Raw genomic sequence first — 21,505 nt, forward strand, 5'->3', positions numbered from 1 at the left:
CAAGAATAGAATATATTTTTGGTAATTTTCACTAGTTTTTAAACTTTTGTAAATGCCTAGTAGTCTTCTCAAGTATGTTACATTGTACTTTTTCTAGTTTAATGTTCTATTGCATTTTTAAATCGTTGCTTTAATTTTAACCTTTGTTACTAATGGCTATCTAAACTATGAATTCTTTAGCAAGCTGTATAATTTTTATTTATATTATCACCTCCTAGTTTATTTAAAACATTTATTTATGTAAATAGAATCTTGATGTTTATGAACTTAATCAAATTGGAGGGGAAGGCTGCAATTTTAATCTCTTAGTTCTGCAACCTCAGAGTGGTTTGAATCAGTCCAGCTGAATTTTCGTTGGGCCAGTGTTTTCAACAATTTAAAATCTTTTAGCAGTCAACATCATTAATCAGGAAATAATAGAATCAGGAAGCTGACTAGCTTTCTATCTATTTTCAAGTCATGTCTGAATTTCATTATGTTCTTTAAGTGTTGTAATATTAAATTCAAGAATGTCAGATTAGATCATTCAAACCGTGCTGAGGTGTAGCGTGTATATTGTACATGCAATGAAGTTACCCTTTTCAGTAGATTCTCACTGCAGAATGCACACAGCAATTATGGGTAATGCCTCTAAGTTGTTACTGTGTCTGAGGGTTTTTTAAATTCATTGGTTCCTAACCTTGTAAACTTGGGAAGTAATTTGAATCTCCTCAAGAACCAGCTCAAAGAGAAGACCCTTTGACAAAGAAAACAGTGAGACCCTTTCTCTTGCCTAGATTTCTTTCTTTAATGTAGGTCTGTGAGTGGAGGTAAAAGTGTAAAGCTTAGGCCAAGTGCAAGGTCACTTAAGCAGGTTCTAGCCGTGTACTTTATAATCTAAGCAAAGTTTTTTTTTTTTTCCTTTTTTTCTTTTCCTCAGCTCCTTTTCTGCCTTCTGTGCTTGTGAGAACACATTTCCAGGTGGTTTCAAGGGTTTCCTCTGAGATCACCAGTATCTTGCTAGCACTTAAATCCCTTAGGTGTTTAGCCTTTTATCATTCTTCCCAGAGCCCAACAATTTATTTTCATTTTCTTTTGACCTTACTGTTTCTACTTAGGATGCTGCCCTTCTCCCTTAACCCAAGTTAAACTCTCTGGTTATCATCGGCACCTTTTCTCTTCTAATATCTCAAGTCTGTAATGAAGCAGTATTTTTCAGTTTGCCCATCCATTTCATTTCCATTGCTGATCCCACCCTAATAATAAGCTCTTATCTCTTCTCAGAGACACTGGAGTAGTCTCTATTTTTGCCTGTTCCCCCTCCAGTTCATTTTGTATACTGTGCTTAGTAAAAGTTTAACCCTTTACCTTTACCATTTCTACTTCTTAAAATAAGTAATACTTACAGAGTCAATATTTTGCTGGGTATAGTGATACAATATTGTGTAAAGTGGATATGTTCCCCATCCATAGGACCTCACAGTCTGCATACAAAGATAGATCGTGAACATTGACAAAGAAGCACAGAAAAGAAAATGTTAAGTGCATGAAGAAAACAAGGGAAAGGTACTCCTGTGAGAAGAGGATCAGGGCTCCATTTCATTTAGATAGTGAGATCAGAAAAGGTCTTTCTATGTGGGTTGCATATAAGGTAAAGCCTGAAGGATGAAAAGATGCAGCCTAACAGGAGAAGGGAGTGTTCCATGTAGACAGGCTGAGGGAAGAAGAGCTTGGCATGCTTGAGACCATATTGCTAGAGATGAAACAGATAAGTAACGGTACAAGTGTCTTGATTTGGGTTTAGAGAGGTAAGTAAGAGTCAGATCATTCAAACTATGCTGAGATGTGGCGTGTATATTGTACATGCAATGAAGTTATTACCCTTTTCAATAGATTCTCACTGCATTGGGGGGTCTGTATTCATATACATTATATATGAAAGTCACTCTATTGAAAAGAGTACCTTCATTGTCCACTTAACAGATACTTACTGATTACCTTCTGTGTACCAATGTTTGCAGCCCTGGAAATATGACAGCAATTTAAGCAATTTTTTTTTCCCATGGAAGGGTTGTTCTTGGCAAGTTTTGGGTAAATGGGGCTAGTAACTTTTCTCCTGTCCAAGAGAAAACAATGCCAACTGCAGTAGCAGAGCCATTCTTGCCCTCATCTTATCTTCACCTTTGACCCAGTTGTGGTATTAGTATATCTGGCCAACATCTGACTTTATCTACCTTATTTATACCACCCACCCTGCTTTTGTGGAACAAGAAATTTGAGCAGGATGCAGTTTGATGTATAGAATCTAAATACTTTGGGTGGCTTTGGGATGGAGTCATGAAAGAGGTGGTAAAAATTCCTAGGCAACTCAGCCACAAGGGCCTCTCAAAGGAGACTTAATCCTAGTGCTGATGGCAGTTCCCTCTCTGCCAGAACATCTGGCTGTTCTGAAATAAGTATAACCTTGTCTTTATATTTGGTGCTGAGGATCAAACCCAGGGCCTTACACATGCTCACTCCCCAGCCCAAAGTACATACCTCTTACCAACTGTGTGGCAGTCTGACTGTTCGTAGGAGTCTGGTTCCCTCTTTGCTGACTCCCTCTGAGAAGTCAATGTTTTAAAAACTGCTCTAATAACTACCTATATGGTCTTGAAAAGATAACAGTCTTTCAGATAATTGGTATAATGTATATAATAACAATACCAACCTTATAATTTTGTTGAGGTGAATGAGATTCTGTGTCTGATATACCTCATAGTGGCAAGTTCTAGGTATTCACTTAATGTTAGCTCTATTTGTGAGGCTATGAAGTTCATGATTTCTTCAGAGGAAATAAACTAGTTGTTATTACAATTATTATTTTGGTTCAAAACTGTTATAGAATAAAGCAATTAATAGATATAAAGTTATTTATACTACACGTTCTCTGAATCATTTTAATTTTTAAAACTTTTAATTTATTGTAATCTATAAAATAAACTAGATTCCCAAGAAACTGTTAACTACTGTTTAGCTTCTTAATTTCAGTTGGGTTTGTTCTGAACTGAAAAGCCTTAATTTCTCAATTGAAGGAATTCACTAGCCCTCTCTTAGAAGCTGTATATCTCTTAAGTACAGGTATGCTAATTTTTACACCACACAGTGTTCTAACACTTTATAATCATAATATTGTTTTTATTTAATCATAAGATTCTCACTCTGTTTTTGTCCTTTATATAAATTTCAGACAGCTTGGCATTCAGTGGTTATTGATAGCCATGCAGGCATTTTTTCAGCAGAAAATTGGTTGTCTCTTGCTCTTTTAAAAGATGCAGTAGGAGAGAAAATGGTTCATATGTGTGAAGTGCCCTTTACTTCTATTTAGGATAGTAGTGAGATAGTGTAAAGGAATAGTCAGAAGAAAAGAGACAGAAAACTTTAGACCTGAGTTTGTCAGTACAACAAGAGATGAAAAAGAAAACTTTGTGCTTTGTATTAATCACTGAGAATAGATTTGCATTGCGTTTATAAATAAACTGTTGCAGATCTTCCTAAATATGTCATCTGAACATACCAGCAAAGATTTATTTATCTTTTTCCATATTGCACAACACCAACATCTTAGGACAATTTATTTTTTCCCAAGTTGTTATGGTTAAAATATATGGTTAGAGGGCTCATTGGTATAGAGCTTGCCTCAAATGTGTGAGACACTGGGTTCAATTTTGAGCATCGCATATTAATAAACAAAAAAAGTCCATTGACAACTAAAATATATATATATATATACACATATATATTATATATAGTTGTAGCTTAACTATAGCAGATATAAATAGAACTTAACCAAGAAAGTTTCTTAACCCACAGGAGCATCAGATACTGTGATTCTTGCAATTTGATGAAAGTATTTTTCTTTCCTGTTTTGCTCTAGAAGTGATATTCAGATACGTATTCAAAGGCATCATGATCAATTCTGTTAACTCAGAAAGCTTCTGACAGGGATTATCCTTATAATAAGCTGGAGAAGGTAAACTAAAATTTGCCTATATTAAAATTAAACAACTAGCTCAAATTTTAATTTGATACAATTTTTTAACTATGTTTTACTTTTTTTTAATATTTGTTTTTTAGTTGTAGGTGGACACAATAATCTTTATTTTTTAAAGATGAATTATTTATTTATTTTTTAATATTTATTTTTCAGTTTTCGGTGGACACAACATCTTTATTTTTATTTTATGTGGTGCTGAGGATCGAACCCAGCACCCCACGCATGCCAGGCAAGCGCACCACCGCTTGAGCCACATCCCCAGCCCCTTTATTTTGTTTTTATATGGTGCTGAGAATTGGACCCAGAGCCTCCTGTGCTAGGCAAGTACTCTAGCCCTGAGCCACAACCCCAGGCCCTTGATACATTTTTTATACAGACCAATTTATGTAGCTGTTGAAGAAAAATATTTGAGCAATAGGAAAGTAGCAGAATTTAGATTTTCCCCACCTACCTGCTTTACATAAAAATGATTTCCTAATGGCTAAGAAGTCTAATTGGCTTAATATGTTAATTGGTCTCTTGTTTATTTAATACTTCCAGTATGTGGAGCAGAAACCGATCTCTGAGTTTAAGCTAATCCTATTATTGAATGACTTTTCATGTCAGTGCTTCAAAAGATAGCACTGATTGTGTTCTATTGCATTTGACAGTAGCATAAAAAAATAGGAGCATGTAAATACTATTTATAAATATATCAATATAACTTTTAAATTTTATATTATTTTTTTTTTTTTTTTAAAGAAAGAGTGAGAGAGAGTGAGAAAGAGGGAGAGAGAGAGAATTTCAATATTTATTTTTTTTTAGTATTTGGCGGACACAACATCTTTGTCTGTATGTGGTGCTGAGGATCGAACCCGGGCCGCACGCATGCCAGGCAAGCACGCTACCGCTTGAGCCACATCCCCAGCCCCAAAATTTTATATTATTTTTGAATAGATTTTATTTTTTAGAACAGTTTTAGGTTCTGACCATGTATCCACCATTATAATATACACAGTAATTTCACTACCCTGGAAATCCACTGTACTCTGCCTCTTCACTCCTCCTTTCCTGTGACCCTCAGCAACCACTAATATTTACCATCTGCAAAGTTTTGACTTGTCCAAAATGTCATGTAGTTAGAATTATACAATAAGTAACTTTCAGATTGACTTCCTTCACTTACTAACATGCATTTTAAGATATCTTCATGCCTCTTAATGGCTTGATAGCTCATTTCTTTTTCTTTTTAAAATTTGTATGTTTAGATGTTGATGGACCTTCATTTTATTCATTTATTTATATGTGGTGCTGAGAATTGAACCCAGTGCCTCATACATGCTAGGCAGTGTTCTACCACTAAGCCACAGCCCTAGCCCCATTTTCTTTTTAGTGCCAAATAATATTCTGTTGCCAGGATGCACCATAGTTCATTCACTTTCTGGAGGACATCTTTGTTGCTTTCAAGATTTAGGCATTATGATAATTAAAGCTTCTATAAACACCTGTGTGCAGGATTTGGGATAAATTTTCAACACATTTGGGTAAATACTTAGAAACATGATTACTGGGTCACATGGTTAAGAGTATGTTAAGTTCTGTGAGAAACTGCCAAACTGTCTTCCAAAGCAGCTCTACCATTTTGCATTCCCACAAGTGGTAAGTCGGAATTCCTGTTGTTTCACATCCTCACCAGCATTTTGTATCGTCAGTGTTTTGAATTTTGTCCATTCTAATAAATGTGTAGTGGTATCTTATTTTAATTTGCAATTCCCTATTAGCAAAGAATGTTGACCATTTTTCCTTAAATTTATTTGCCATCTGTATGTCTTTTTTTTTTTTTTTTTGAGGTGTCCAAAGAACTCCTGTTTCATATTTTTGTTGAGGTATATGGGGTTTTTGTTTTGTTTTTGTTGCTTGTTTTGGTTTTTTAGTTTTAGATGTCTTTTGCTGCAACTATTTCTCTTCCAGTCTGTGGCTTGTCTTATTCTCTTAAATATGCCTTTTTTTTTTTCTTAAAAATGTTTTCAGCTTTGAAGATATCTTCTAAACTTTTTTTTAATGTGTGCAGATTGATTATAATATCATAAAGAATTTGGCCTTTGGAAGTTCATGTTTGTATTTCAAATACCAAAAACATTGTTCCACATCAGTTTTTCCTCATCAAACTTTAAATTTACTTTTTGGCAATGTGAAGTGGAACAAACTTTAAATTTACTTTTTGGCAATGTGAAGTGGAACATTCAAATTTGGCTTGAAAATTTTTTTTCTCTTAAGCACCATTCATGCACAAGGATGAGGGAATGGCAAATGCTTTCTAGTGGTTTTTATGAAATCAGTTACTTGACAGTTCAAAGTATTTTAAATTACTTTATAGAGCTGTGTTGTACTCCTCAAAAACACATAGGGTTTGGTAATTTGCCTGGTAATGACTTTTATTTCTCTAAAACTGAATTCTAGAAACAATGATAGTAGTTAAAGCTTTCTTTCAAGCTTGCTTTTAAAAAGAAAATGTAGTCACCACATTTTATAATTGTTTATTTGCATAAAGGATGGGGAAATAAGATGATTTAGTCAAAGGAATATATCTATAATAGTACAAGAACTGAGTTTTATCTTATCCCTCTCTACTGTGAAAATAATTGGGTTTATAGATAGTATTTCCAGACCTTGGTTATTATGTTAATTTACTGACTCCTTTCACTGAAAGGGATCAGATTTCTGGCTAACAAGCTCACTGTCTACCCTATCCACTGTTTCTCTGTTCCACATAGTAAATACTAAGCTCAAAATGAGGGGAGACCACGTAGAGTATGAAATGGAAAGAGAAGCAGTTAGAAAGCCATCAAAATTTAGGTGAACAGAAAATAAATCTTTTAAATTAATTGAGTCTTTGCTTTTTGCCCTGGATGCTTTAGCTTTTTAATGAAAAATAGCATATGGATTCTGGTGTTTAATAACAATCCAGAGAAAATTAATGTTGGATTGATATAAATTATTTCTCCTTTAAAAGACATTAAATAAAAGAATATGTAGGATGATAATTTATTTTTTTTAGATATTTTCCAGAGTAGTAAAAAGCTTAAAAATAATCCTTTATAAACAAAAGTTTACTTATTTTTTTTTCAATTGGTGATTAATGCTACAGTATATTATGGCCTATTGCTGGAAATTACAAGTAAGTAATGGTGTTAGAGTACTGTGTGCTGTTTCACACAAATAAAATAGAAAAATTGTTTACTTCTAGTTCTTTATAAATTTTACTACTGCTAGTTTATTAGAAATTAAGCTGTTTGGAAAGTTACACTTAGCATTTTTTAAAAATCTGATAAATGAATAAATAGAAATAAATTTGAATTTACTGATGTGATTATGTTGTATGATTTTCCAAAGCAGAGTAAAACAGAATGCAACAGCCACCTGTGTTTGTATTAGTAATTGAGAATGTACTTGTATTTATTATTTATTAAGGGTTTTTATATTTTTTGAAAATAAATACATAATTGGTTTTTGTTGTAGATATTTTTTTCATAGCTTTATTGAGGTAAAATTGAAGTACAATAAAATGAACATATTTGAAGTATGCTGTAGATATTTTAAAGGTGATGATACATTTTCATTGTAACAGAACAAAATAGTATGCAAAAGGTTGCCCATACTTTGGAAGGAGTTACGGGATTGTGTAAGTATAACTAAGTGGCAGGCCCATAGATGGCTGTTATTTCCCCAAATCCAAAACTTGAAATTTAACTGCTTCATATTGATGGGATTAGATTTACTAATTTACTACATTAGAGTTCTCCCCTCCCTCTTATAATATGGAATCTAATTGTATTATAAGACATTTTCAGGTCTGCATCTGTAAAAATGCTCTTTCCTTTACCACGTTTGCTTTTATTTTATGAAGAGGGCTATTTTTTAAATGTGTTCTACATAAGCATATGATGGTATATTCTTTTTTTTTCTAATTTATTATATATAACAGCAGAATGCATTTCAATTTATATTACACATATGATGGTATATTCTTAATGAAATCCAATGCTAGGAACAGCCTTAAGAATAAAATAGATTTCTCAGATAATTCATTAGTTTATCTGAAATGCTTTATGTTCACAGGAGGAACAGGCAGCAAAATTGAAAGCGGAGAAGATCAGAATCGCCCTAGAGAAAATTAAGGAGGCACAAGTGAAAAAGGTGATATGCAGGCTTTTGCCTGATTTCTGATTTTATCAGTTGTATGGATTTTTGAAGAACTGCCTTATTTACATCATTTTCCTCTAATGTATGGAGTGGTAGGGGGCAGTATTTCTTCTAGTAATACATTTTTCACATGTAAAAATTTTTTTGAGGGTAAGATGTATTATATAGGAATAACTTTCATTCTGAATTCTAAAAGAATAAAATGGAAAGGTCTCTTAATACTCTTCAATATTGTATCTTAAAAGACTTTTTAAAAAATATTTTTTAATTATCAATGGACTTTATTTTGTTTATTTATATGCAGTGCTGAGAACTGAATGTAGTGCCTCATACATCCTAGGCAAAAACCTTACCACTGAGCCACAATTCTACCCCTTAAAAGACTTTTAATATTGATATTTAGTTTTTAGCTTATCTTTTGATAAATCCATTATTTCCATTTTAATTTACAAAGATATTAAGCAGAATATAGTTGATATTACAATAAATCCTTTTCTAAAACGCCATTATTTGGTCTTCATTTAATTTTATTTCTACCTGTTACAGCTGGTGATTAGAGTCCACATGTCTGATGACAGTTCGAAAACAATGATGGTAGATGAGCGGCAGACAGTGAGACAAGTGCTGGATAACCTGATGGACAAATCCCACTGTGGTTATAGTTTAGACTGGTCTCTGGTAGAGACCATTTCTGAGTTACAAATGGGTTAGTAATATCATCGCTTTAATTGCTTTTTAATTTCTGTGCAATCACAATGGTTTTCATGGTGATAGAAGCATTTTAAGACATCTTTATATTTTTTTCTGTAAAATAACCAGGCAGTTTACCTTTTATAATTTGGCTTTTTTTACATTACTTTTTTTTCTCAGCTATTTTGAGAGGTCTTTGAATACTAAGCAATTTGCAGTTTACTTCAGTTTTAAAATGGTTAAAAACAAAGGTTTTTTTTAAGATGACAAAATACATTTTCCTTCAAATAAAAACTGCATACATCAATGCATTTACTAAGACTTATATTTATTTTCATTTGTAATTAAATCTTACCACCATTTAACTTTCAGGGCAAACAAAACATGAACAGATTTCAAAGAATCAGTATCTAGAACATGTTCTTTAACATATATTCAATATATATAAACATTCTTTGATACTTAATTTGGAAGTTAGAAAATGTATTTATGTTTAAAATTAAGTACTATTCATGAACCAAAGAAGAAATCGTATTGGAAATTCTTTGAATGTAAAGAATTAATTACTGTTGGCAGCACTTGATATTAAAATTTATAGAATGCAAATAATGTGTTTATTTTTTAAGGATGGGATGGATAAAAGCTAAAGGCTAAAGAATGATGTACAAATCAGAATACCTAGATTCTAGTCCTAATTCTTACCTGTCAGTTGTCACTTTGTTAAGTCACTTCACATCACCAGGCCATGTTTCCTTTACAAAAAATTAGGGAAGACAGATATTTTATCTGTAAGGGACAAGGATGTAGTGTTTATTAAGATTCTATAATTTTTTGTTTTGTTTTTTTAAATATTTTTTAGTTGATGTACCTTTATTTTTTATTTATTTATATGTGGCGCTGAGGATTGAACCTGGTACCTCACACATGCTAGGCAAGTGCTCTGCCACTTAACCACAACCCCAGCCCGAGATTCTGTAGTTCTCAATGTGAATTCTTCACAAGGTTTCATGTCTTGTAATCTGGTGAATACTAACAAAATATTGATACTTTATTTTGGGTTAGAGAGAATATTCGAAGACCATGAAAACTTGGTTGAAAATCTTCTTAATTGGACAAGAGATAGCCAAAACAAGCTTATATTTATGGAGCGTATAGAAAAATATGCCCTTTTCAAAAACCCACAGGTAAGACTGAATGAATAATTACAAAGGTCAGGGTTTTTTTAAATATATGCCCTATTTAATTCTGATACTGCTAAGTTAATAGAGTTTAAAAGACTGGCAGCCACTTGATTAGAGCAAAACAGCTGCAAAACCCTATGAGAGCATTCATTAGTACTCTTGAGGTGTAAAGTTAGCTGAGCTCACTTCAGGGCCCACTGTGAAGTTCCCAGTCCCACAGAGCCAGATGGGATACACCCTTGGTGAAACAGAAGTAGCTCTAGGGAGTTACCAGGCTTCCCTGTATTCCAGAGCCGTTTTGAACCCAGCAATTTCTTCAGTGAATTTTACATCCATATTGTCAAAGGAAAAAAATAATCTATCTTAAGCCATTATCCAGTTGATACTTATTTGGACTTATTTTTAAATTTTTTTTAAAGCCCAGTGAGTGGTCTCTGATTTTAAATGGCTCCACACTCCAATATATGTTATCTTGATTTACTTGGCATCTTTCCTCATTCCAAAATAAATAATGTTTCCCAATACCTAGACGGTTTGTGAAAATCAATAGACTAGGAAAAATATCTCCACCAAAAACAAAGTAGAGAAAAACAGCAGCAGTGTTAAAGGAATTGAATAGTTACCCTTAAGGCTTAATCATGACATAGCTTCTTGATATTTTAGTGAAGGTTACATACATATTTGAGGGTGTCAGCAGATGTTGTCTGATAAAAATAATTATGCTAATGATTACAGTTCAGATTTTTGTTGAACCAAGCAAATGAAATATGGTCTCACAGGATTTGGGATTTCTTCTTAAAAATCCACAACAATCAAATTTTCTGCATTTGCATCTGTTAAACAGCATATTTTAAGGAAATTTGCTTTACTTGTACTTAATAATTTGTAAACCTTTCAGGTACTTTAAATATAGCTTTCATTAGTTATCCCAGAACATATTTGTCATCTGTTGCATGTAATATCACCTTAGGACTTGGAGAAGGCAGTTTGGGGAATGATTCACAGCAAGTTTTCAGGCAGGAAGCTTGGGCTAAGCATTTTAGTGATGATACCCATATACATATGGGGAGTTTTTGAAACATTCCTCTAACTGTGCACTGGCAAAAATAGATCTAGAGTTAGTTGCTATTTCTCTTGAACAAATCATATACTCATCTCTACCAAGGGAATAGTAGAATGAGTTTATCCTTTAATTTTCATTTTATTGTTTTTCCAGAATTATCTCCTAGGGAAAAAGGAAACAGCTGAAATGGCAGATAGAAACAAAGAAGTGCTGTTGGAGGTATGACTCCCTGCCCCCGTTTTTCCTACACATTATTAAATTTAAAAATTAAGCATCTTTTGGAACCTAGTATATTGGTCCTCCATATTCATAGTTGAGAAACCTGTATTCTTTGATAGCATGAGGGGGAGAATTCATCTGGTCATTAAAGAGAACCTTTTAAAAACAAGTAATATTCTAGTGGACTAAAAGGAGTAACAAATTTTTAGGGTTTGTCAAGTTCGGAGGACAAAGCTGATCAATGAAAGATGTGGTTGTGCTATTTTTACCTCCTTTTTTTAGAGAGAAATTTGAATATAACTAGCAGTTCACAGAATATGTCAAGCCTTAGCCATAAGTAACTCAAACAAATTCTTAAATTATAATGATCATTTTTGGAAAATCTTATCTTACAGAGTAATAAATTTAAATCTACCCAAATTTTTGGCCCTTTGGCTTTTTCTGATTTTAAAGAACTAAAATCAAAGAAGTTAGTAAGTTGAAAACCTGAATAACCAACAAGGCAATTAGGAAAATGAAGATCAGCACTCAATTTTTCCTAGTGATACTAGCTACACTTAAGAAGAAAATTTTATGATTTCTAGTTTCTCTATATACTTTGAGGAGAAATTAATTAGAATATCCTATGTTGTTGTTTAATTAGGATTTTTTTTCTTTTACAAATACATGGTTGTTTTTAATATTAGATTTTTTATTTAAGCATGGACAGTGGAATTCAGAATTTTGAGTTTATTATTTTCAACCTAGTATTAAATATTTTATTATAAATAAATGCCCTCTTAGACCATATAAATTGATACAGTTTTAAAATTTTTATTAATTATTTACTTGGCATGTTACTTTCTTTTTAACTTTATTACTCTTTAGTTTGATAGCTAATCTGTTGTAATGTTAATTTGGAGAAGTTTAATATTAATGTTAGCTTGACATTTTTATTAAACTTAGTGTAATTATGCTCTTTAGATTTCATTTAACTACTGTTTATACAACTCAGTTGATATTTCAAGCTAGTTTCTCCTCAAAACGTTGGATAAAAGTTTGTAAAAAAATTCAGTATTTTATTTATGACTGGTATTTTTTTACTTATTAAATATTTAGGGATTTCTTTAGTTCAAAAATAATTCATACTGTATTTAGAGCATTTTCTAATTCTAATTCAGGTAAAATCAGCAGCATGATTTTAATACAGAACCATCTTGGCTTAATTACAGTGTCATGCATCTCACTGGAGTAGACACATCTTTTTTCCTTGATAAGTCAAGGATCATAAGTCTTTCCAAATCATCTTCTTATTTTAGGAATGTTTTTGTGGAAGTTCTGTAACTGTACCGGAAATTGAAGGAGTGCTTTGGTTGAAAGATGATGGCAAGAAGTCCTGGAAAAAACGTTATTTTCTGTTGAGAGCATCTGGTATCTACTATGTCCCTAAAGGAAAAGCAAAGGTGTGTGCTTTCTGTAGACTTGTTCCCCTCATTATGCTGATCACTCTTAATCTGTGCTGTGTAGGAAACACAGATCGCTTTATTAATCTAAAGAGGAGGAAACCTGAGAATTTTCACTTCTTTGATTATTAATTGGGCACATATTAATTTTCTTACCAAATTTGAAATCATAGTTTTGTTTATTATTTGTGGAACTCCTGCTGGAGTAGTTTTGTTGGGGGGAGAATAATTTTATGGAATTACAGCCATTTCAATCTTAAGTAGTGGGCTTTTTGCTGTTAGTACCGTTGGTATAGCTTTTGTCTTCTGTGTTCATTGGGGTTTAGGACTGTTTTAAGCACTTTACGGTATCATCTAGTTTTAAACCAATCTTATGAGATATTGTGACTCTTATTTAACTGATAAGAAAACTCTCAGTTGAGAATTTCTGTGTTTGAGATATGCATTATAGGCACTGAACTACTTGATCCAGAAAGCTCTCTTGTATTATATTGATTGTAATATACCATGCTTTATTTAAATTATCTTTAAAATGTCAATAACTCAGTGTTCATTATGAATGACAAGACAATAAGCAAAAATGGCCTGCCTTTTTGGTTACATTGCCAATCAAAGAACCATTTATAGAGCATCTCATTCTCTTGTCTTCTATAAAGTAGCTGTAATTTCTATTTAATGTCTTAATTCTCAACTAAAAACGGTTACCAGATGTGATATTTGCTTGCATCCACATTGTTATCAGTTTAATCTTTTGGGTATTTTTATGTAGGTCTCTCGGGATCTGATGTGTTTTCTCCAGCTGGATCATGTCAATGTTTATTATGGCCAGGATTATCGGAACAAATACAAAGCACCTACAGACTATTGTCTGGTGCTAAAGGTAAGTATGTTCTCTTTATAGGAATTTTAATTGATTAGACAGGTTTATTGGGCATTTTAGAATACTTTGAATCTCTATTAAGTAAACCATTTTTGCTCTGTTCAGTAGGTTTACTACATCATTATAGTAATTTTAATTGATGTTAGACATAGATTAAGGGCCATTGTAGAATAATTTGGATCTCCATCAAGTATACTATTTTTGCTTTACTCTTATAGGCTTAAAAAGGAATGGTAAGGCTGGGGATGTAGCTCAGTGGTAGAATACTTGCTGGCATGTATAGTCCTTAGGTTCCATCCCCTGCACTGCAAATTAAAAAAGGAATGGAGAAGGGTGGTAAGGGAAAAAAGTATGTTATGCTATAGCTGATCCGTAGCCAATTAACTCTTACTATATTAGTGGAAATGGGAGTAGATGCTAATTTTATAATAAACTTTGAGCCGTAACACATAAAATATATTTGATTATAAATTTGATTATAAATACTGGACTTATTTTTTTAGACATTTTAGCCAAATGTGGGACCTGTTTTGTGTTTTAATTAGTTTTCCTGTACTTAACTCAGAAGAACATCAGAGGGCACTGTGGCCAAGTTCAAAATCTATTGACTGTCTGGTCTAGAAATAATTTTTGTTTTTTTTCCCCCAAAACTAAAGCCATAATAGCCTGTGCTATCCACACTATTTGGGGGAGTTTTTTACTCCTTTAATTGGGCTTTTGAGCTTCTCACACTGATTGTATCTGTACTTTTGGGAAGAACAGACGTTTTTCGTCTTTTTCATGATCTAGAACATTGATAAAGATACCACACAAAAACTCAGGGAACACTAAGAATAATTAAGTTCTAATTGGCTCCATCTTAACAACCGTTTATTAACTTCTTAGGTCTACATGCTTACATCACACTTGATTTCTCATTTTTCTTGGAATTGTCCATTTGGTTTTAAGAGTAGTGTTTATAAGAATTTTAAGAGTTTTGATTGCTTTGATAAAATTAATTATGTTGTAATGGTAACCTTTTATTACGTAATATTTTTCTCAGAGAACACCACTGTATCATCCAGGTTACTTTCAGGAGCAAACAAATATTTTTTTTTGGTTGTTATTTTGTTTTTCAGTACTGAAATTAGAACCCAGAGCCTTGCTTGTGCTTGCTATTCAAGTGCTGTGCCACTGAGTGATATTCCCAGTCCTTTCTTAAGTTTTATTTTGAGATGGAGTCTCACTAAGTTTTCCAGGCTAGCCTCGAACTTGAAAACCTGCCTTAGCGTCCCAAGTAGTGGGGTTATAGGCACTACCATCTCACCTGGCTGGGAGCAAATAATTCTTGAAAATTCAGTACAAAGTAAATTCATTCAGCAGTTTTCCAAATGAGGTGCAAGGTCTCCTGGGAGACCCTAAGACCATAATATTAAAGTTATTTTTATAATAATACTAGGATGTTATTTGCCTCTCACAAATGTATAGTAGGATATTTTCAGAGGTTATATAACATACAACAGTATTTTTGCTTTCTTGGCTACTGTAATGTGTATTTATATAATCTTAATTTTTTTCTCAGTTTTAATTGCTAATAAGGTAAATATTGAAGGGCGGAAAAACTCTACTTCCATTTTCTTAATAAGTTAAGCACGATAACAAGTTTTATGTGACACAGAAGCTCTCATAAAGCAGTCAAGACCCAAAGAAGCAGTTAGAATTAGTTGCTTATATGCTGGATTGGACAAAGAAAAGTAAATTGTGAAAAGCAACTAAATTATATAAGGAGGTTTAAAAGAGAAGAGCTGTTTTAACAAGGTCTGTATAAAATCCTCTCAGTTTTGACTTCTCATGCTTGAAGATATTTTATCTCTGTAGCATAGGGAGGGTGTCTTTTGCACTGGAATTCCATCTTCTGTTTATAAAAAGCAGCATGAAGCTCAAAGTGATCTTTTTGTATCTGCTGTTTTCCATGTTAACTTAAATGGTATGTCAGCGTGGTATATTTTTGACTTCTTCACTCAGTAAACAACCCATATACAAAGGTATTCAGGGTATCTCAAAATGTGAATATAATAAGCTGTGTTTCAGTGGTTTACACATGTTAAAAAGAACCCAGTTTTTTCCATCTTTCCCTGATCTGTCTTCTGCATGTCATCTTAATTGCCAGGCTGGCTCACTTCAGGGTATCAAGATGACTGCTGCCGTTCTAGGCATCAGATGTAGGCCCAGCAAAATCTAGCTAAAGAGGATCTTTTTCTCCCTTTACTCATCTTTTAAAAGGAAGTCATTATTTCCCAGAAACTAGCCAAGAGCCCTACCTTTGTAGATTTTTGACCAAAAACACATCTCCCATTCTTAAACCAGACACTGACTAGGGAAACAAAACCATTGGGGTGATTGATCCCTTATTGTTTAGAATTTATACCCTGTGGGACACTGGTGAGGGGTGGGGCTCTGCCAGATAAGAAGTAGAGAAGAGATAGCTAAAGGGAAGGCAATTGACAATGTCTCATGAGTAAAATTAATTATGACCAGTAACTTGAACAAGTTGAACATCCCTAATCTGAAAATCCAAGACCTGAAATGCACGGAAATCCAAAACCTTTTAAGTGCCAACATAACATTCAGAAAGTTTCAGATTTTGGAAGGGCTTGGGATAAAACTCAGTGGTCGGGCATTCACAAGGCCATGGGTTGACTCCTTCCTGACATTACCCCAAAATCAAGTTTCAGGTTTTGGAACATTTCAGATTTTGGGGTTGAGGGATGTTCAAGCTGTAAAGTCTCTGGATATACTCCAGAATTTTCAAAACTTTGAAATCTGAAGCATTTCTGGCCTTAGGCATTTTGCATACTGGATACTCAGCCTGAATTACAATCCTTTTACAGCTCATAAAATTCTTTGTCTATTTTTATGCTAGGGGTTTTTCTTATGTTTATTTTTATAACAATGATTTGAATGTTCCAGATTGACATTGAGTAGTTTAAGCTAAATTTATATTTTCTTTTTACATATAAAAATATTTAGTGTGTTGAAATGGAAGAGCATGGTGGAAATAACATTAAAAGTAATTACCACCACTTAATTGTAGACCTCTAAGTTGATAAACCTGTGATAGAAGCTCCATACACTCAATCACAAGTCTATTCTGAGTCCCCATGTTGTAAATACAGAAACTGAGGTTTAAAGAGATCCATTTGCCCACAGCCACACAATTATTAGGATTTAAAAACCTGTTGTTTTCTTTGTAAAGTCTGTACTAATTTTGCCTATGTAAATACTTTTATTCTTGAGTATATAAGTTCTAACAAATGAAAAATGTTATAGCACAGGGTCTACACAAATGCAAATTTATTCAGACTGTATGACTTGAGTCTGAGTGCTCCAATGAAAGGCAGGATATGAGAAATCCACACACACTAGTAAAGGCTATAAAACACATTTTGGTAAATTTTTTTTTTTTAAATAATGGTAGAAAACGCTTATTCATGAAATTTGACAATGTAGAAACAAATAGGACACATGTTGATGTATCTGAAAGATACACATTTGCTGGGACATGAATATGCATGTATAATTAAATAAGTTTCCTAAAGGAAATCTGTTTTTTAAAAATTACATACCAGTTATTATCTGGTTCACCGTAGCCACATCTAAAATTTCATCCCTAAAGAAATAAAGTAGGGCTGGGGCTATGGCTCAGTGATAGAGTACTCACATAACACATGTGAGGCACTGTGTTTGATCCTCAGCACCACATAAAAAATAAATAAATAAAGGGCTGGGGCTGGGGCTGGGGCTGGGGCTCAGTGGTAGAGTGCTTGCCTAGCATGTGTGAGGTACTGGGTTTGATCCTCAGCACCACATAAATAAAGATATAAAATAAATAAATAAAGCCATTGTGTTCATTTACAAGGAAAGGGGAAAAGAAAAGAACAAAAGAAATAAAGCAGCCAAGTAAAGTGGCACACACCTGTAATCTCAGTGGCTTGGGAGACTGAGGCAGGAGGATCGTGAGTTCAAAAGCCAGCGTGAGCAATGGCAAGGCACTAAGCAACTCACTGAGACCCTATCTCTAAATAAAGTACAAAAATAGGGCTGGGGATGTGGCTCCATGGTTGAGTGCTCCTGAGTTCAAGCCCTGATACCAAAAAACAAAAAGAAAGAAGGCAAAGTAATTTATTTCAGTATGGTAGAAAGGAAAGAGTAGTTTCTCATTTAGAGCTGAAATGTGAGCGTGAATTCCTCAAACACTGTTAGAAATAAAGAAGCTATCTATAGTATGGAAATAATAGGGTAAAGTGTTATATAGTTTCCCACCTCTTTTTGGTACCCGGGGTGCTTAGCCACTGATCCACATCCAGCTATTTTTTATTTTTTATCTTGAGACAGGGTCTTGCTAAGTTGCTGAGGCTGGCTTCGCACTTTGATCCTCTTGCCTCAGTCTCTTGAGTTGCTGGGATTACAGGCATATGCCATAATTCCCAGCATAGTCTTTTTTTTTTTTTTTTTTAACGTATATGCCAGTTGAATGGATTCTCAAGACTCTATGTATGAGTTCCAAAGTAATAGGAGTATACATTGTCATTTTTATTTGGTTCTTGGACTGTAGTGTTAAATACCACTTTTAATTAGAGTTATAGGAATTATCCATCAACATTTTTATATGAACAGAGAAATATAATCTTATAGCATAATAGTTATTCAGAATTTATTTGTTAAATGTTTTATTTTCAAAAGTTTTTGTTTCATCAGTGAATGAAAACTTTACAAATCAACACCATTTTTTAGAAAATGAAATGATGACCTTTCTTTGTTACTGCTATTCAGCTGGAAGCGATTTCTTTGGGGTCTTTAAGAATGTAAATATTGACTTTCGGGTTTTAGCAATGATTTTCTCCTCTATATTTGCTCTTAGCTTTTGTTTGATTTTAAAAGTGGCAGAATAATATTGTAGGGGAATAGGAATTGGAAGGCTTTACCCCTAATAATGCAGTAGTGTGACAAATAGAGCCTGGGCACTAGAATGAGATGGATTGAGTTCAAATTCCACTTCTTTCACCTTAGAAGCAACTTTTAGTGCTATCCTTAACCCTCTGTGCCGTATCTTTCTTCTGGGAACATGATATAATGTTATTAAGATAGTTTTCCTAAGGATTGAATGAGCTTATTAAACTATGTGAAGTATTTCACATAATTTTTGATACATAGTAAGTGCGCAATAGATACCACATTTAATAAAAACAAGAATATATTAGTGGAACAGGCAACCTCTTGAGGTATTACTGGAGAGAGCGGATAACTAAGGACAGCTATGAATGCCTTTTTATGTGGGAAGGTGAAGTTTTGAGATTCTAAAATGAATTTTAAACTAGCAGGTAATCTGATGCTTTACTTAGAAATAAATAGTTAAATAATTATACCATACTACTCTTCAGGATATTCATAAATTCCCAGGTTAGAGATAAGGTGAGAAGGGTAGAGATTAATTTCTCTTCGATTTTACCTAATGTTAATTTTTTAAAAAGGAAACTCTATAGAGAATGAATGGAATCACATAGCTGAGTGAATACCATGCAGCCATGGATATTCATAGTTGTAAATCACCAGAGAAGGGGAATGAAGGTAAATGCTGAGAGCCAGCCTGTAGTAGCTGGTTCAGTTCTCTGAATCACACTTGATAGGCAGCACCTACAAGAAGCAGAATAGTCTCTTGTAGCCCTACTGCTTGGCAACACTAAGAAAAATGTTTTTCATCCAACTTATTTTCTATTCTGCACATGCTATGATTCTTAGTGTTAAGGACCTTCTATTTCACTCATCACTATATCTAAAAAAAAGTAGTTGACATCTGGCAAATAGTTCTGCTTAATAAATATTTTTTGAATGATTAAATTAAGTAAAATTCCCCTTCCTTCTTTTATAGAAAAATAGCTACTTCTCTATCTTTTCTTCTTTGCTGTTTCAAGATTGCTATGGCAGTTTATTAGAATATGTTTTAGTGTGGAAAAGGAACTTTTCCAGGAAGGGACCTACAAAGTCAGGGAAGAAAACAATAGATATTGTTTTATTACCTTTAGTATTATTTAGGGTTTATTATTTAAAACTTTGATGTAGTCTTCAACAAAGTTGGTTGGGCAGTAAATGCTAATGATAGGAGCTGAGTTCTACAAAGCATTTAATAGAGTAAGTGGATTTTGCATTGATTTCTCACACTTTCGATCACATTGATTAATCTTTAACAATGCAGATTTATAAGTTGTATTGGTGACCATCTATTCTGGTAGCGTGAGAACATACTCAAATTGCTTATTTTATCATTGGTTTCCACATCAAATAAATGTGGTTGGGGAGTTTTGGAAAAACTAAATAAATAGTTTTAAACTTCCTTAGGTAACGTACAGCCTTCGCCCCCCCCCCCCCCCGAATGTCTGAAAACAGCAGTAGTAATCATACATTAAGTCCACCCCCAGTGTGATTTAGGGCTTTTCTCCCTAAGAAACTAGTGGTAGAGGCCCAGTGGAGTTAAAATAGCTAATGTCAGTTAATGACATGTGCATGCTATAGCCAAGGTCAAGTCATTCATGTCCCCCATCCATACCTCAACTGACAAGTAGAAAGGGTTATGGAAACTGATGATGCCACTGAGAAGCTGTTCATTCTGCCGGAGGGGCACACTGCATTCCTGCAGTCTGGTAGAGGGAGAAGTTTACAAAGCAGTGCTCTTTTATCTCCACGTCAGCCACAGGTATGGCCAAGTGTTATGCTGTATGCATTGTGTATCAGGTCCACATATTCACCTTCAGAGAAGCATTGGAAGCTGGAAGCCTTATTAAAGATCTCTCCTTTGGATTCTTCTGAAGCCATGATATCAGTGTGTTCAAAGTGAAATCAAACATTCTCTTCCCTTTTTTTAGTCTTAAGATCAAGAATCCTATTCACTTAATCTTGATGGTTTACCTCCATGGACTTTGTTTCTTTGAAGTGTAGAAAAAAATAATTGGAAATTTCCCATGATGTGAAGGTTTACTTTAACTTGGGCATCTTGATCTAAATTTTCACACAAGTTTCAGCTTGTAACAATACATAAGGGCTATTTATTTGTCCCTGTGGCCACATGAGAAGTATATTCTCATGGCCTATAATAGGATGTTTTAGCTTTGCTAGATTTTGGTTTCCTTCAGTTCTTTTCTTTTTTAGTTGTAGATGGACACAATATCTTTATTTATTTATTTATTTTTATGTAGTGTTGAGGATCGAATCCAGTGCCTCATACATGCAAGGCATGTGCTCTACCACTGAGCTACAATCCCAGCCTGGTTTTCTTGAGTTCTGTAAAAGACTTTGTTGCATTTTTTTCCTTCAATCTTGCAGCACCCACAAATCCAGAAGAAATCTCAGTATATCAAATATCTTTGTTGTGATGATGTGAGGACTCTACACCAGTGGGTCAATGGGATCCGCATTGCAAAGGTATATTTCCTTTTGGTTTGATGATGGAATAGTGAAACGTTTCATGATGTGCTTTTTATTGTCATGACAGTTATTCTGATTGTTTCATGTTGATTTTGCCACCATCTAGTTTCCTCAGGTCTAAAGTTTGGTGCTTTAAGTGTTGCCTTTTTACTTGGTTATTGGGATGAACTTTTAGCAGTTGACATCCATGAAATAATACTGCTGATGGTAAAAGCTTAGGTAGCATCAAAGTGGCTTGTTTTGGCTTTGGAGAACATATTATACGATTCTTATGCAAGCAGAGTTTAGCAAACTAAATTAAGTAATGATCATTTACTATCCAGATATGGAGCACATTTCTGAATAGTGCTGAGGATCTGACCCTAGATCAAGAAC

At 33.7% G+C, this 21,505-nt stretch overlaps 1 protein-coding gene across 2 annotated transcripts in view; it reads left to right on the plus strand.

The window, feature by feature from the left end:
* Raph1 (Ras association (RalGDS/AF-6) and pleckstrin homology domains 1) overlaps positions 1-21,505 on the plus strand; it is a 96,563-nt gene that overhangs the window by 57,388 nt on the left and 17,670 nt on the right. For both annotated transcript variants that reach the window (XM_076866904.2, XM_076866905.2), the window contains 7 exons: positions 8,114-8,191; positions 8,744-8,903; positions 9,950-10,071; positions 11,285-11,350; positions 12,649-12,792; positions 13,562-13,672; positions 21,029-21,127. In XM_076866904.2, the coding sequence (XP_076723019.2) occupies positions 8,114-8,191; positions 8,744-8,903; positions 9,950-10,071; positions 11,285-11,350; positions 12,649-12,792; positions 13,562-13,672; positions 21,029-21,127 (780 nt within the window). The remainder of the gene's footprint in view (positions 1-8,113; positions 8,192-8,743; positions 8,904-9,949; positions 10,072-11,284; positions 11,351-12,648; positions 12,793-13,561; positions 13,673-21,028; positions 21,128-21,505) is intronic.

Source organism: Callospermophilus lateralis, chromosome 9 (assembly GCF_048772815.1).
Source record: "Callospermophilus lateralis isolate mCalLat2 chromosome 9, mCalLat2.hap1, whole genome shotgun sequence".
Lineage (NCBI taxonomy): Eukaryota > Metazoa > Chordata > Mammalia > Rodentia > Sciuridae > Callospermophilus > Callospermophilus lateralis.